This window comes from Anomalospiza imberbis, chromosome 1, assembly GCF_031753505.1.
Source record: "Anomalospiza imberbis isolate Cuckoo-Finch-1a 21T00152 chromosome 1, ASM3175350v1, whole genome shotgun sequence".
NCBI lineage: Eukaryota > Metazoa > Chordata > Aves > Passeriformes > Viduidae > Anomalospiza > Anomalospiza imberbis.
The window spans coordinates 113357233-113371451 of record NC_089681.1 but is presented as its reverse complement, the minus strand read 5'-3'; the positions used below and the strand labels follow the sequence as shown (position 1 = coordinate 113371451).

General features: G+C 39.2%; 1 protein-coding gene across 10 annotated transcripts in view; it reads left to right on the top strand.

The window, feature by feature from the left end:
- RARB (retinoic acid receptor beta) overlaps positions 1-14219 on the top strand; it is a 320444-nt gene that overhangs the window by 252876 nt on the left and 53349 nt on the right. For 7 of the 10 annotated variants that reach the window (XM_068206747.1, XM_068206796.1, XM_068206774.1 and 4 more), the window contains one exon: positions 685-833. In XM_068206747.1, coding sequence (XP_068062848.1) covers positions 685-833 — 149 coding nt within the window. The remainder of the gene's footprint in view (positions 1-684; positions 834-14219) is intronic. The other 3 variants (XM_068206791.1, XM_068206803.1, XM_068206819.1) reach the window with 1 other exon arrangement.

Genomic DNA, 14219 nt, shown 5'->3' with positions numbered 1-14219 from the left:
ACTGGCTTTTCAACAGGCTCAAAACAAATGACCATCTAGAAATATTAAGGCAATAAAGAGATGTGGGGGTCATAATATATAAGTAGCTTTTTCTCAGCGAGGTTTCCTGATATACAGGTCCTAAGGTAGGTAAGGAAGTGTTGCTGGGTTGTGCTACTTTTACAGATTAAAAAAAAAAAAAAAAGGACAACTTGTTTAGGTAAATTTCATTTTAGGTAAATTTCATTTCAGGTCTCACACTTTTTACATCTATCCTGATATGTGCTGCTATCCTGCTAGGTCAGAATTGCATACTGACCTAGAAAAAGGCAAGATATTAAAAAACTCTCCCAAGATTAGGTACCAGTCACAGTTTCCCTTTAAAGGTTGATATCCAGCATGCACACATGGATGCTATAAAATTCAGTAGGCTAAAATCAGAACATGAGCTCAAAGTTGTCCTTTTTGGGAGCCAGGTAAGATTCATGCCCTACATCTAAATTACTGGGTACTTTAAAATGCAGTTTTAAGGCTGTAGGATGTAGTGCTGCCATTATTTGCCTTGCTTAGCTCCCTTTAAATTTTCTAGGAAAGACAAATTATTATGGAAAGAAAGGTATGGGCCAGTTTGATACTTACAATATGGTTATATACAGTAATTTATTTGAAAATATTATTAATAATTCTTTTTTTTTTCTTTTGTAGCAGTTGAAACTCAGAGCACCAGTTCTGAGGAACTTGTTCCGAGCCCTCCTTCACCACTTCCACCCCCTCGTGTTTACAAGCCCTGTTTTGTTTGTCAAGACAAGTCATCTGGATATCACTATGGTGTCAGTGCTTGTGAGGGATGTAAGGTGAGTGCCATCATCTCTCTTTCCTTTTATAGGGCTGCATTTCATCTTAGGAGAGGGATAAAGCAATGCAGTTTGGTGTGACTTGATTGTCTTCAAAGACAGCTGTAACTTTCTTGCGTGAATTAATTCTGATTCATGACTAAAGACAAGTAAATTACCATCATTCTTGGAATTAATTCCCGTCGTAACTTCTGCCAAATATGTCTTTCAGGGACTTCCTTAACTATTGACTTGCAAGAGAATGTGGTCATGGATGTAGACATAATCAAAGAATAAATGGAAAGCTTTTTGAGACTCTTCATTGTACATCTGTAGGTCAGATATTCCCTGTGATCGTACATGGCCCTTGGCTGCTCTTGGCCTTTTTCTGTGTACTTCTACCTCTCTGTACTCAGGGGGTGGAATTTGGGAACAGGATCTGATCATCTGGAAATTTTTGGTGTAGTCTCTAGCTGTGTAACTAATCTCAGATCAATTTGGGAATTTGAGAATTAGCAGGTTTGTATTTGCAAAATTTAATCTGTCAGACTTCACTGCTGGTACATCTGCCACCTGCCTTCCACTGCTGTGATTGTCAGAGCATGAATTGATGGCTGTCCATAGGATGCAGTAATAAAGTACACCACTCAAAAGTAGAGAATACCTGAAGAGAAAACACCCAGCAGAGAAGAAATGTTAGCTACACCTTGTTTGTGTGGCAATTATTGGAGGTGTGCACACAGTGTGCACTTCCATGCATGTAAGGAAGAAGGTAGAGTGAAAAATGGGAAAGAATGATTTCATAGGGCAGATGGTCTCACAGATAAATTTGTTAGCATACCCTAGTGCAATGATCTTTCTTAACAGTTAAAGAAAAGACCTATGATTTTCATCCTTTAGCTTAAAATAAATGTGTAGTGCTTAGTACAGTACTAATGCATGCTGAAACTGTGACAGGTGCTATAGCCATATAAATAAAGTTCTTAGAATAAATTAACAAAGAGCATTTTGCTGGTTTATTTTCGTGAAATGATACATTTTTCAGATAGCGTGCAGTTAGCCATTTTTACTTTATCCTTTGAGCCTTCAACTTCTTCCATTCTAGTGGCCCTTTTTACTTACATAAAATACCATAGTCCTGCATTTGTCATTAAACAAAATACTGAAGGATTGAAATCTGGTTTCCCCCCTATTTTATATCTGTAGAGGCTGAATTAGTGAAAGTAACTTCTTAATCTCACCTCAGTTTTAGAACCTCTTTCTGGTAATGAGGTTTTTCTTGGATGTCTTGTCTGTATTTTTTTCTTTTAGATACCACAAAACTATCAAAATTTAACTGTTTGTCAAGAAGAACTATGGAAAGAATATGCTGAAGCTGATTTCCATAAATAGGAAATCTCATCATACCCAGATGCTAACATGCAAATGCTGGTAGTGCTCACCCACGTTACCTCTAAGCACAGACATAATTGCAGACCATGGCAGAAAGGTCACATGTCCCTAAGAGTTCATTGTTTTTGAAAAATATTCAAAAATACACTGTAGGACTTTCACTGGCCTACTGCAAACCATTTTCATAAATAATTAAAGCAAGATCTCACTTGTCAAAATACATGAGGAAATCCATCTTGTAATGTGTTAGCCATTATCAACAAGAACAGAAATACTATCTTCACTTACTTGCTAATTTGCAAGATGGGGTAATTCAGCGCTTAATGATAGCTGATGTTGAAAGAAGAAGAAAAAAAGATTAGTTACACACAAAGCCTGTCAGTCTATGAGAAATAACAAGATTCCAAAGTAGTAACTTGGCTGCTTGAGACTGATAATATTTGGGTTTGTTGATGCTAGCTCTGCAAAAGTTGGACTAAGGTTTTATGAAATCTCTGCCATGGATTGAGTCACATTCCTTAGCGAATGATAGAAAATGGCAAGAACATGATGTGGCTGCTGAATCAATTGCAGGTCCCTTTAGTGGACAGTCAGGTACTACATTTGCTGTTGAAAGCTGTCTGAGCATTCAGGTCAACAGAAGAGGTGAGCTGACTGTCAGCAGAGAGCAGATAGCAGACTGCAACACCAGAGGCCACCTCAGAAAACTGTGCTGCCAGTTTCTACTCTTTCTCTGAATAATGTTACCCTTTTCTCTGTTTGGTTTATTTTTCTTTTCCTTCATCTTTACAATTGCTTTCATACGCTCATCAGCTGTTGGTCCTATACCTCAAGTAAGCTACCACCTTGAACTTTTGATTTGTATCCACACAGGCTTCTGCCTGTTCTCAAGTCTACTTTCCCCCTCTGTTCTCAAATCAGTTCTTCATGCACCTCTTTTCTTTATAACCTTCTTCATACAAAAATTAGCTACTTGCTTTGCAAGTTTCAATAAGCACTGGGAACTGAGCACTGCTGCTTGAGGAAGCCTTCTCTCCTGTGCATCTGTGCCTTTCAGTTGATTAACCTAAGTTTTTTAGAGAGCTGTGTTTCACTGAAGGCTTATGCTTGGTGTGGGGCTGCAGCTTCATGCTGATTCTCTGGTAAATTAAGGGAGCAATAATAATAATGAAGAATTTGTGTTGCAGCCTTTTGTGTAGTTAGGAAACTCAAATTCATTACCCCTTTACCTTGAAGACACATTTACATGCCATTTCAAAGAGCTGGTTTTCTTCAAGATTTGTCACTGAAGCTGATCAGCATATTCAGAAGCTGTTGGGATGGGGAGAGGCAATCTCATTCCATAAGAAGCTAGGCTAAAATATCAGCCAATCCCTTTCTCTCTCTTTTCATCTGATTGTGTTGCAATTTTCTTCTTTTTCACTTCTATTTTCCCTTCTTCTTTCTTCATTGAATTTGCAATCTCCATTCTGTGATGTTAAGTCTTAAATTCACTCATTTTTTTCTCCTGCATTTGCACCTTCCTCTGTTCTAAGGTCCTTTTCTCAAAGCTTTTCCTTTTTTCCTTTCTGACTCTTTTACCTTTCACTTTGAACCCCTGGCAGTCTTGTTTCCCAAGGGAAACACAAATAGAAAACTCTGCTCACATCATATTTATCTAATTAGGACCCTGATCTTTTGTTTCTCTCTGCCGGCTTTCCATTGGTTTTCTTCTAGTTTTCTCTGTGTTTCCTTCTCTTTTGCCTTTCTCCTTTGAGCTCTAGTGAAGCTGCTGCCACAGTGATCATTATTAATCATCATCTAATGTATGGAACAGTTTTTTGTCCTCCAGATTTTGGGTTGATGGCTGCCTTTGATTCATCAGGCTTTCTTTCTCCTGGCTTTCAGGACTCATTCCTTGCTGATTTTTCAGTATCTCCTGGAATGGCTCTTTATCCACTTCCTGATGCCACTCCCCAAGGTTCAGTTCTTTGGTTTTCTATTTAAAAATCATTGTTTACTGACCTCTTCTTATGGTAGAGCAATGGGGGATGTCATGGCAATATTCTGCTTATGACAGGTATATTTTTAATTGACACCCTTCCAGCCAGGAGCCCTTGGAGAACTGTGGATGGGGACTGTGACCTTGTGATGTTCAATTTGGGAAACACTGTGCTGTAAATTTTATCTTCCCTCAGCTGCCACCAACCCATGGATGATTTCCAAAGTACCCCTATCTCTGACTTCTCCCCTCCCATCTTTCCCTGGTGTGTTGTCTTGCTCACCTCTCTGCTACCTTGGACACAGAGTTCATGAAGACAGAACTTTCCACCCTCTCTTTGTGTCATCATCAACTATTATGTCAGTTCTTTCATGATGACATCATTTCTAACCTGCAGTATTCTATTTTACCCTATCTGTTGTCATTTTTCCTCCAGAATCTGAGAATCTGGCTTCAGCTGCCTTAATTGTCAAACCATTGCTGCGGTCTTCTCACATGGGATTGGTGCCTTCTCCTGTCCTTCCTTCCTCTTTTCCCACTCACTGTCATACTTGGTTCTTATTTTTCCAGGTACCTCGGAACAACCTCCTAACCTCCTTTGCCAAATACTTTAGTGACTTTGCTGTCTTATTCATTACTGGAGTTTTCAGTACTGTGCTGTAGTAGGAAGACTGTTCTGTGGCTTGTGTTGATATACTAATATTTTAAGATTTTTAGAGGATGGAGTATTTCATAATAGGCACTTGTGAACACTCAAAGTGGTTAAAAAACTCCCCAAAAAACGTGCTTCTGTGTTTATTTCTGGATGTTACACAAAACACAAAAGTGTATGTGCCTCATACCTGGTGATTGGCTTTCTGTATGTATTAGAAAATCAATCAAACTGGTCTTCACAGTGTACTTGTATTTTGTAAGAAAAATTCCATAGACATTCCATCTTTTTATGTGTAAAACAGTACATTGACAAGATTCAGCTTATTTACAACTTTTCCATTTTGTAAACTGCATGGCATCTCAGAGGTGGGTTTTGGAATCTACTTGTGTTGTTTCATGACCTCAGTTACAGACTTCTGAGATCTTTCTCTTTTTCCCCCCCCAGTCTCTGGGTGTTGCTGGATAGCACGCAAACAAATTCCATTGAAAATGAGCAATTTGGATTTATCCAGCTGGTGCAAGTGGTTATAGGACTGACTGTCACCAAACACTCAGCTCTTTGGTCCTTTTTTCAGTCGTTGTTGTAGCCGGGTTTGCAGAAGGGGGGACTGAGAGTAGTGGGCTGGATTCCCCACACAATGCCAGCATTGTGTGGGTGAGGAGGAGAAGCTGGTGTTCTGGCAGCTTCAGCTGTCTCTGAAAGCCTTGTCTCCTGTTCTGGGCATTTAAAAGACGGCATTCCTCTGCTGACAGTCCTGCCCGGATTACTGGCTTGAATTCGGTGGGCAGCAAAGATGCCTAGAGCAGTTTCATGGGAGAAGACAGCACAGCATATAAGAGGGTAGGTTTACGGTCCAGCAGTTTTGTCTGAATGATGAAGACGCCTCTCTGCCTGTTATTGATGCTAACAGACAAAAATGTAGATAAATCGGCTTCAATACTGAGCAATCCCAAGTTGGCTTTTGTCATAAAATAAAGATAGGTTTCCTTCCATCAGAGTTTTCATATAGAATCACATCTAATGCGGGATCATTAAATTAAAAGGGTAGCCACATTTAATACATTTTCAAGGGTCTTCAGCTCTGAAAATATGTCTGTTTGTTTGACATATTCCTGGCTCAAATATATATTTTTATTATGGGAAAGACTTGAAGCAGCATGAAAAAATAGGCTTTGATATAAACCTTGACATTTAGGTCTGTAATTTTGTAGGACTGACTCCCCAAAACCGACAAAATACACACAGGGAAAAAAAAATAGAGAAAATGAAACCGGTTTTGCTTTATTCAAATTTGTTGCTAAGCTTAAGATGTTAAGCTTAGGAGAAAAGCTGACATTTTGTTACAGTTTTAACTTAATCACTTACAGATGCAGTGCAAGGCAGTCCCACCACTCAACTAGATGCCCAAAACTGCTTGCCTAACTTTGAAGGCTGAGCTTTCTGCAGTCTATTAAGAGAGAGAGAAGCTCCTCCAATTGCTGATTCAAAGCATCTGAACCAGATCTGCTCTGGGTCACCCTCTAGAACAGCCTGTCCCCATGAGCCTTTGGGTTAGGTACCCAAGCACAACTGTGTTAATGTTCTCTGATATGATGCTCCCTATGATTATGTCCCTCTGGACGTTGAGGGTCTTGGTGTTTCCCTGTTGCAGGCCATGAATCCCTGATCAGCATTGATACAACAACTGGTTTACAAAATGCTACAGAGAGAGAGAGAGGGAGGAACAGGCTTTCATTTTATTTGTTTATTTGATATTTGATGGCAAGAATGTTATTTCCACCCTAAATGATATCATGATTCTATGATATTATGCTTTGGTCTGTGAGAAATGTTGCTGAGAGAACCTAAAATACTTTATGGATTGTTATAAAAAAGTTTCCTTTATGGAACGGTGTCCTTTGGGACAGATGCCTTTTCCTTTTAATAATGTCTCTTACATCATGTGAGAACAGATTTGCATTTTCTTAGGCAGTTCTGGGATTGTGGAGGGATCTTAAGCAGCAGTGCTTTTTGATAACATCACTCTTGCACATGTTAGCTTCTAGCTATAATATAATTATGTTTAAGCCTATATTTATGCCTCTTTACAGGGAATTAAGGATCCAGACAAAGAATTTTCTCAGCTATTTAGCAGTAAAAAATAAAAGCACACATCATAAAGCTAGCTAACTAACATTCCATGTATTTGTTTCGTTTCGTTTTCTCAGCATGTTTAATCACCTACAACTGAAATAGAAAGTAAGAATGTAAACTTGAAAATATGTGCATGGTATGATTTGTATCAGGGAAAGAAGTAACATTGTTTGCAGCAATGCAGTGGGAAAAGCTTCTGTTGGTTCAAAGAAAAATATAGATCAGCTTGAATGATCAAGCTGTATTCATCTCCATTTAGGCTGTATTAGCGACAGTGCCAGCAGTCGAGATGTGTGCCGTCATCCATGCACAGCTATGAAAAATCCTTCAAATCACAGAAAATTGCTCCTAGTTCACTTAAATCAACAATACTTTTTAAAAGGTGAAAAATGTATTTCAAAATACATTTCTGCATACTATTAATATAATCTGATCTTAAACTGTAAGCACTTTGTAGCATAGCAACATTCCAAGCCATTCATTTGCAGAAAGCGATGCCATATGCAGAAAGACACTAAATGAGTTGCAACTGCTTTAAATGTAGTATTGAAAACCTGAAAATTTTATTCATTTTGTGCTATCAGAGGAGACCTGATTGTTTTAATGCCATCCTTGAAATTTTAGCTTTTCAAATAACAAACCCAGGAAGGTCAGGTGCCCCGTGAAAAAGGTGGTAACTATTTCAGTAAGTTTTCAAAATTTTTTTGGTTTGTTTTTTTGTTTTGTTTGTTTGTTTGTTTTGTTGGTAAAACTTCTGACAGATCCTGAATTTGTTTTAAAAATTTTAAGATGGAAGGCATGTATTAGTTGGAAGCACTCTGAGAGCAAGCAAACATGATGAAATAGGTGGGATCGGGACAAAAAAAAATTTTTACCAGGTTTATAAAAATCTCTGGGTTGTGTGAATGCCATAAATGAAGAAATAAAATTACTTGCCCCCCATGACAGGTAGCAAAAATGTAAATTGTGTTGCGTGCCAAATATGTTTTCCACTTCTTTGGACCCAGATTGTGAGTTATAGCTCAGCTGCTTCCCTGTGCTGGGCTTGTGGAGGAGAGATGGGCAAAGAGTAGCAGTATCTCCATGAGGGTACAGCACCTACATCCACAGCTAATCTTCCTCTTACTCTGCCCCTTGTCATAAAACAGGGGTTCATCTTAAACTGTGAGAATAGTTGGTTTTTACTAATCACTGTAATTTTTTCTGGCAACCACGTTGATGCTATAAAAGCACAGAGATTACCCCAAATTGACTTTCTAACTGTACTAACCCCACTGCTCTGCTTATGTGTGAGCATAAGGGCTTATGTCCTGTGGAAACAGGAACTGGGAAGTACTCTCTTATTTTCCATGAACTGTCACATAACAATGTATAATTGTTTGGCTTAAATCTTGCACTCCCTTCTCTCATAAAATTCCTGATACCATCAGTAAAGGCTTTCTTAAAAAAGAACAGCAATGTCTGACTCTTGAATTCTGGTGTGTTGGTGACCAGCCATGTTTTGGGGCACAGCATGCCGTGCTGTGTATCTGAAAGGTTTCTGATAGCAATCGGTGTTCCTCCTGCAGGCAGGCATCTCCTGTGAACAGTTTGGGTACAACTGTCCCATTTCGGAGGTCAAAATAAGTTATCTGAGGTAGATGTGGACTTTCCCATTGTATGCCAGCAAGCCATAGTGCCTGTGACTGTTTGCAAGATCATTTCCCAATATAAATGTAGCCTGCTGACCTTGCATATCTTTTCAGGGTCTTTGGCCACTAACTAGTCCATAACAATTACAATTTTTTTGTTATTCTTGTTATTAATAAATAAAATTATTGAGTCTTACTCTTTTGACAGTGTCTATGCCTTTCCCTATCTGGGAATATACACTGTAAAAAGAAGGAACTTCAAATTTTTATGTGTATGTACCTGTTGGTGCTGGAGTTGAATCATAATTTCTTTCAGCACAGTGGATGGCAAAGAGTCTTTGTAGATGTAGTTGTCACATTTCCATCCAGCTTTCACCTGCCCATAACCGATATGGCTTATTAGCAAATGGCTGAGAGAGCTCAGGCTCACACTGGATCAGTAATGTGTGTGTGGTTTACACCTTCAGCAGAATTAAGTGAATTATATCCACGTGTAAAAGTGCTGTCTATGCAAATCACACCATGAGGTACGACCAGATATGCCAGAAGCAGGCGGGCTGCAATTCAGCCTAGCACACTTGCCTGCTGAGAAGTCTCCTGGTTTGCAAGCAGGGAATGTGGAGTGTGTTTTTATTTTCTTGTCACTAGGTTCTAATGAGTTTTACTTTTTCAATTTTCTTCACTAGAAAGAGGGAAAAACCTTTTATTTTGTTCTCATCTTGTCAATCAATTTCATACCTCTCCATTAGTTTAAGGACCACATGTGGCCTTTAATTATAGTTGTAGAGTACAGGCTGTTCTTTTCACACTCCACAAATTGTACAAGTGTAGGAAAAAAATGCAGCTTTCCACCATATTTAACACAATATTTTATAATATGATCTTTAAAAGTATTTTTTGCAGATGTAATCCAGCAAATAAGGAAATAGGGATATCAGAGCAAACATCTCAGAATTTGAATACTGTGAGATTTTCTGATAATAGTATTAGCCTATTTTTTAATACTATGCCATGTTTATGCAATTACAAATGTATAAAATTACAATGAACTAGCTTTCATTTTCTAACTCTGGAACTTTAAAAAAAATGGTTAATGAAAGTTGATAGAGAATGATATACAATTGATTTGTTGAATGTGGATTTAGGATCGCTTGCTGCACCCCACAAGAAAGTGCACTGTTTTTCCTGTTGGAAAAAAGAATAGAATAGCTTGCCAAGAGTAGTTCTGGCTGAGTGTGATTTTGGTGCTTGTGAGATGGTTAAGGTCACTGCTGTTCTTGCTTTAGGCATCTTTTCAAACTGTAGTTTGATTTCTTCTTAGCAAGTACTTAAAGACTTTCTGATTGGCACATCTTAGAGAAGTAAATCCAAAATTAAGGGGTTTCATAATGGTAGAAAATGGAATTTGTAATTATCTAATTCTGTTCACACTTATTTATTAAGTAGCTATTCAGGTGCTCTTTGTTTGCTACAATTTCGGAATTTACTTTGAATTATACACCTCTCTATATTTTCTGGTTATTGCGAACCATCACCCAGTTGTAAATGGTCAGCTTCCCAATTTTCAGAAATACTTTGGCCTTGGAAAGTAGCCTTCCATTGCCATCTGCACTTGCTGACTTATCTGATAATGGAAACAGAGGTTCTTTCTAATCCAAATGAAGTGTTCCTTTGAGAAAATTTCCTCAAGGGGTATTTGCTTTAGATTCTTCTAGAAATGGAGTACAATTGAATTTGCACCATGGATCCCAGAGCTGGTCTTCAGATTTGTGGAGCTGGTATTTGTCTGTACTGTAGCAGAAAAGACAACTGGATGTAATTTTCCAAGATTCAGTATTTCCAATGAAGTCAGCTTCAGAGATTCTTTATCCAATTTGTTTATTATATACATTCTACTTTTTCTTCACCCTGTAAAACAAAACAAATGCCTTACTAAAAAAAATTCTTTCACTTTTGAGTACCCATTCAAAAGATGAGAAAAAGACAAAATTGAGGTTAGAGCCTATCTTTCCCTTTTTGTATCTAGATTGTAATGTAGTCTTGAAATAAGGATACCTTGTCTCCTGAGAATCATATAAATTATATATATTTTGTGTCCTTCTTCCTGTTTCTTATTATTCTTACTATTTCAGAGGAACTTCCCATATACAGGGGACACCTCTATGTGTGACACCTGTGCATCTCAGTACTCCCATTATGAAAACTTGTAGTGTTAAAGAAGTTATGCACCCAATTCTGTAATTGGTACTTTTGGTATTGGCATGGAAACTGTTAAAGTGGTGTGCTGCTGCAGCTAGTTTGCCAAATATTCAGAGTCCCTACTCATAAATTGTTCTTCTTTTTGATAATAAGCAGGAGGCCCCACAATTTCCACAGCTCAACTCAGGAGACAGCTGAGAAGTAGAAAAACATTTTTGTATATAAAGTCCCTTATGATTTCATGTGGCCATGCTTAAAAATTCTCATTTAATATATTTCAGTGGGAAAAGTTACTATGCAATAAAAACTGGATCATAATACATAATACTGTATTTTAGAGGGGAAAAGTATATTGTTTCTGGATCCCCTGTCTAGAATAATGGGTGCATAAATTATAAGGTGAGACACAGTTACAAGTAGTGCCAAAAATGTAGATTTGGTTGGCTGTAAATGCAGTCAGTGATTTCACTCCAGCTATTCAGCTGCCGGAGGGGAGAGCCAGCAGCCCCCAGCCAGGGCACGTGAGCAGGGTCTGCCATTGCCTGGTGTCAGGCAAACTGATCAAATGCTTATGAAGCAAGTTTGTTCTCATTTTAGAGTCTCTTTAAAAGCAACAATTTAATGGGGCCCATTACTGTCAGCTGTGGCCAGTTCCCTCTCCCTCCTCCCAGGCGCTTAACAGGGAAAGCAGAGATTTATAGCTGTGGTGTAACCACTCCAATGGGCTACTGTTCACTCCTCCTGCAAGTCCTCACTGGCTGCTCTCCAGATGAATCTTCCAAACAGGAGAGAGGTCTTCCCTGTCTCTGGAGTGCTTGCCTTGCTTGGAGCCCTGTGCACCTGTGATAAATATATATGCAAATTATTAGGTCCTCACTTTAGTGTGTGCCATGATCCTTACATGCTTTCTGCTCCAGATTTAGCAATATTTAAGCAGAGCATGTAAGAGAGAGAGCTCTGCAACCCATCATTTTTAAATGAATGAGCACAACCTCTTTTTTTTTTTTTTTTTTTTTTTGATCAGGGTATCAAGGTATTTTAGAGATGCTGCTGCAAATGGTCTTGCCTAGTCCACATTTGTCAATACTAATGCACAGTGGTTGTTACATATACAGAAACAAAAGTGAAAACTACATATTTTTATTTAAAGGAAAGAAAAGGAAGTGGTAGGTGAACAGAAGACATGCAAACACAGCATCCAGGAACCAAATGGATGAAATAACTAAAGAGACCTTTCACCTTACCATAAGTCCACGTGATTTCGTAAACTGAAAGAATTATCATCTTGTGATTATATGAGCTCTGTGCTTGAATCTGGCCATTGATGGAAGTCTGGCAGGGGAGGGAGAAGACAGGAAAGCATCTTGCTAAGATTTTCCTGTGTTAGATTAATCAGCTTCAGTTCATTCACTCATCTCTGAAAGGTCATGTTTTCTCATCATCAAAGTGGCCCAGTCTGAGACTCTCCCTTGCTTCCCTACAGCTTGGCTGAATGATCCACTGGGCAAGGTGGATGCAGCACTGCAGTCCTGAAAGCTGTGATGCTTTTTCATCATTTCAGTGTGATTTGTGTTGGGGTTTGCAACAAGATACATCTCTCTAATTAGTGTTACGCTAAAAGTCTTTATTGCTTGGAGGAAGTAGTCAGTTGATTCCTCTGTTTCTGCAGTTGCTAATCCCTTGCACTGGCACAGACTGCATTTCATCCACCTTTCTCAGCCTGCTTTCCCATCTTGTCCAGACTGTTTTGACCGTGGGTACTTTGACTGTGTACGGAAACTGGGCAGGGGGATATGGCCACTATCTTACTTTTAAAAATGGTGGGTTTTCCAAGCTGGTCCAGCTCCAGCTCATCCCTCTGCTGTCACCTTTGGTAATGAGTTTCAGCTGCAGTGTGGAAAGGTAATTTTCCTTGACTACTGCCAGTACTAGAGAGCCAGACTTGCATATTTCTGGGTGTTTACTTGAACTCTGTTTTCTAGTCTCCAGGCATCCAAGTTTCACTAAACTCTAGGCTTTAGAGGATTCTAGTGGATAGTTCTGTATAGCAGAGTTTCTTTGTTGCTGAACACAGGGGCATGAGAGTGCAGCATAAAGTAGTAAGTACAAGATATTACTTGCCAGATTTCAAGAGATCTGGTACAACATATTTGTTTAGATGTCAACTGTCAAAACTAAGAGCAAAAAAAAATTACAGAGAGATAGTGAACGTGTGTTGATGAATCATTCAGATAGATGCCTGAAAACTGTACCAGGAAGCATAATGCTCAAGATATCTGGTTTATTTTGGCATGTTTATGTCCATGTTATATCATGTGAGTATTTTTAAGTTGCTTTCTGCACTGTTTTCATATGTCACTTCATCCCTCCTTAGAAACTTCTTTGCTGTGGATCGGGCATGTTTTAAAACTCCTCCCAGGTCAGACAAAGAGAATAGAAATATGCTGGGTGTTGAAGGTAAGCAGGGGCCATGCAGTGGCATGGCCAAAGCCAGCTCTTTGCTAGCACCCACAAGCACCCACCCGCCCGGCCAGCCCGGCTCAGGCTGGGCTGCTGCATTGCCCCCAGGTCAGCTGGGGCGAGAGCAGGGAACAGCTGGCTGCGCGCGCAAACTGTGCAGATCTCTGCTAGCGTGAGGGGAATTGCGCCTCAGCCAGCTTGCAGGCATGTATAAATATTGTGGCATAGTTTGCATTATTATTTCAGCTGAGCTCTAAACATTCGGTTGCTGATAGAGGGAAAGAAACTAGTGCCGCTATAAATTTCAGATGGTGCAGAAATGCAGGGTTTTTTTGTACCGGCTGACAATTAAATAAAGTCCCTGTGCCTCTTTTGATAAATAACTCTGCTGCCAAATATGTGCAGGAACTCTGCAAGCCTTTGTGGGGAAGACTGGGAGGGCAAAAAGGAGGAGGACACAAAGGCTGCCTGTGCAGGGAATTTCCTTGGAGCACACACACACCTTCTTTCACCCGTGTAGGGTTGTGTTTGAGCTTGCCCTTTCCACTTCATGTTTCTCTGCCAAGCAGCTAAATGGAGAGGTTAATTTGAGAGACTGCTACAAGTAATTGTAGCATGGTAATTGCATAGCTAACATGAGTCTTTTCCTTGTCCTGCCTGCTGCAGGAATCTGCATGTCACTGCAGGGGCATAGCTTGGTGGAGATTTTTTGTTTGTTTTTACTAGGAGGTCCACTACTTTATTAGAGTAGCTGTTGTTTAATGTGTTTCCATTGTAGCTCTGTGCAAAAAAAAAAAAAAAAACCAAAAAAAAACCCCCAAAAAAACCAAACAGAAAACAAAACCTATGTATGTCCTAGTAAAATTGTGACATTGTCCACAGAAGATGGTCCCCCCACTCCAGCCATCTGAAAACCCAGTGGATAAAAACAAAGACATAAATTATGATTGTAAACC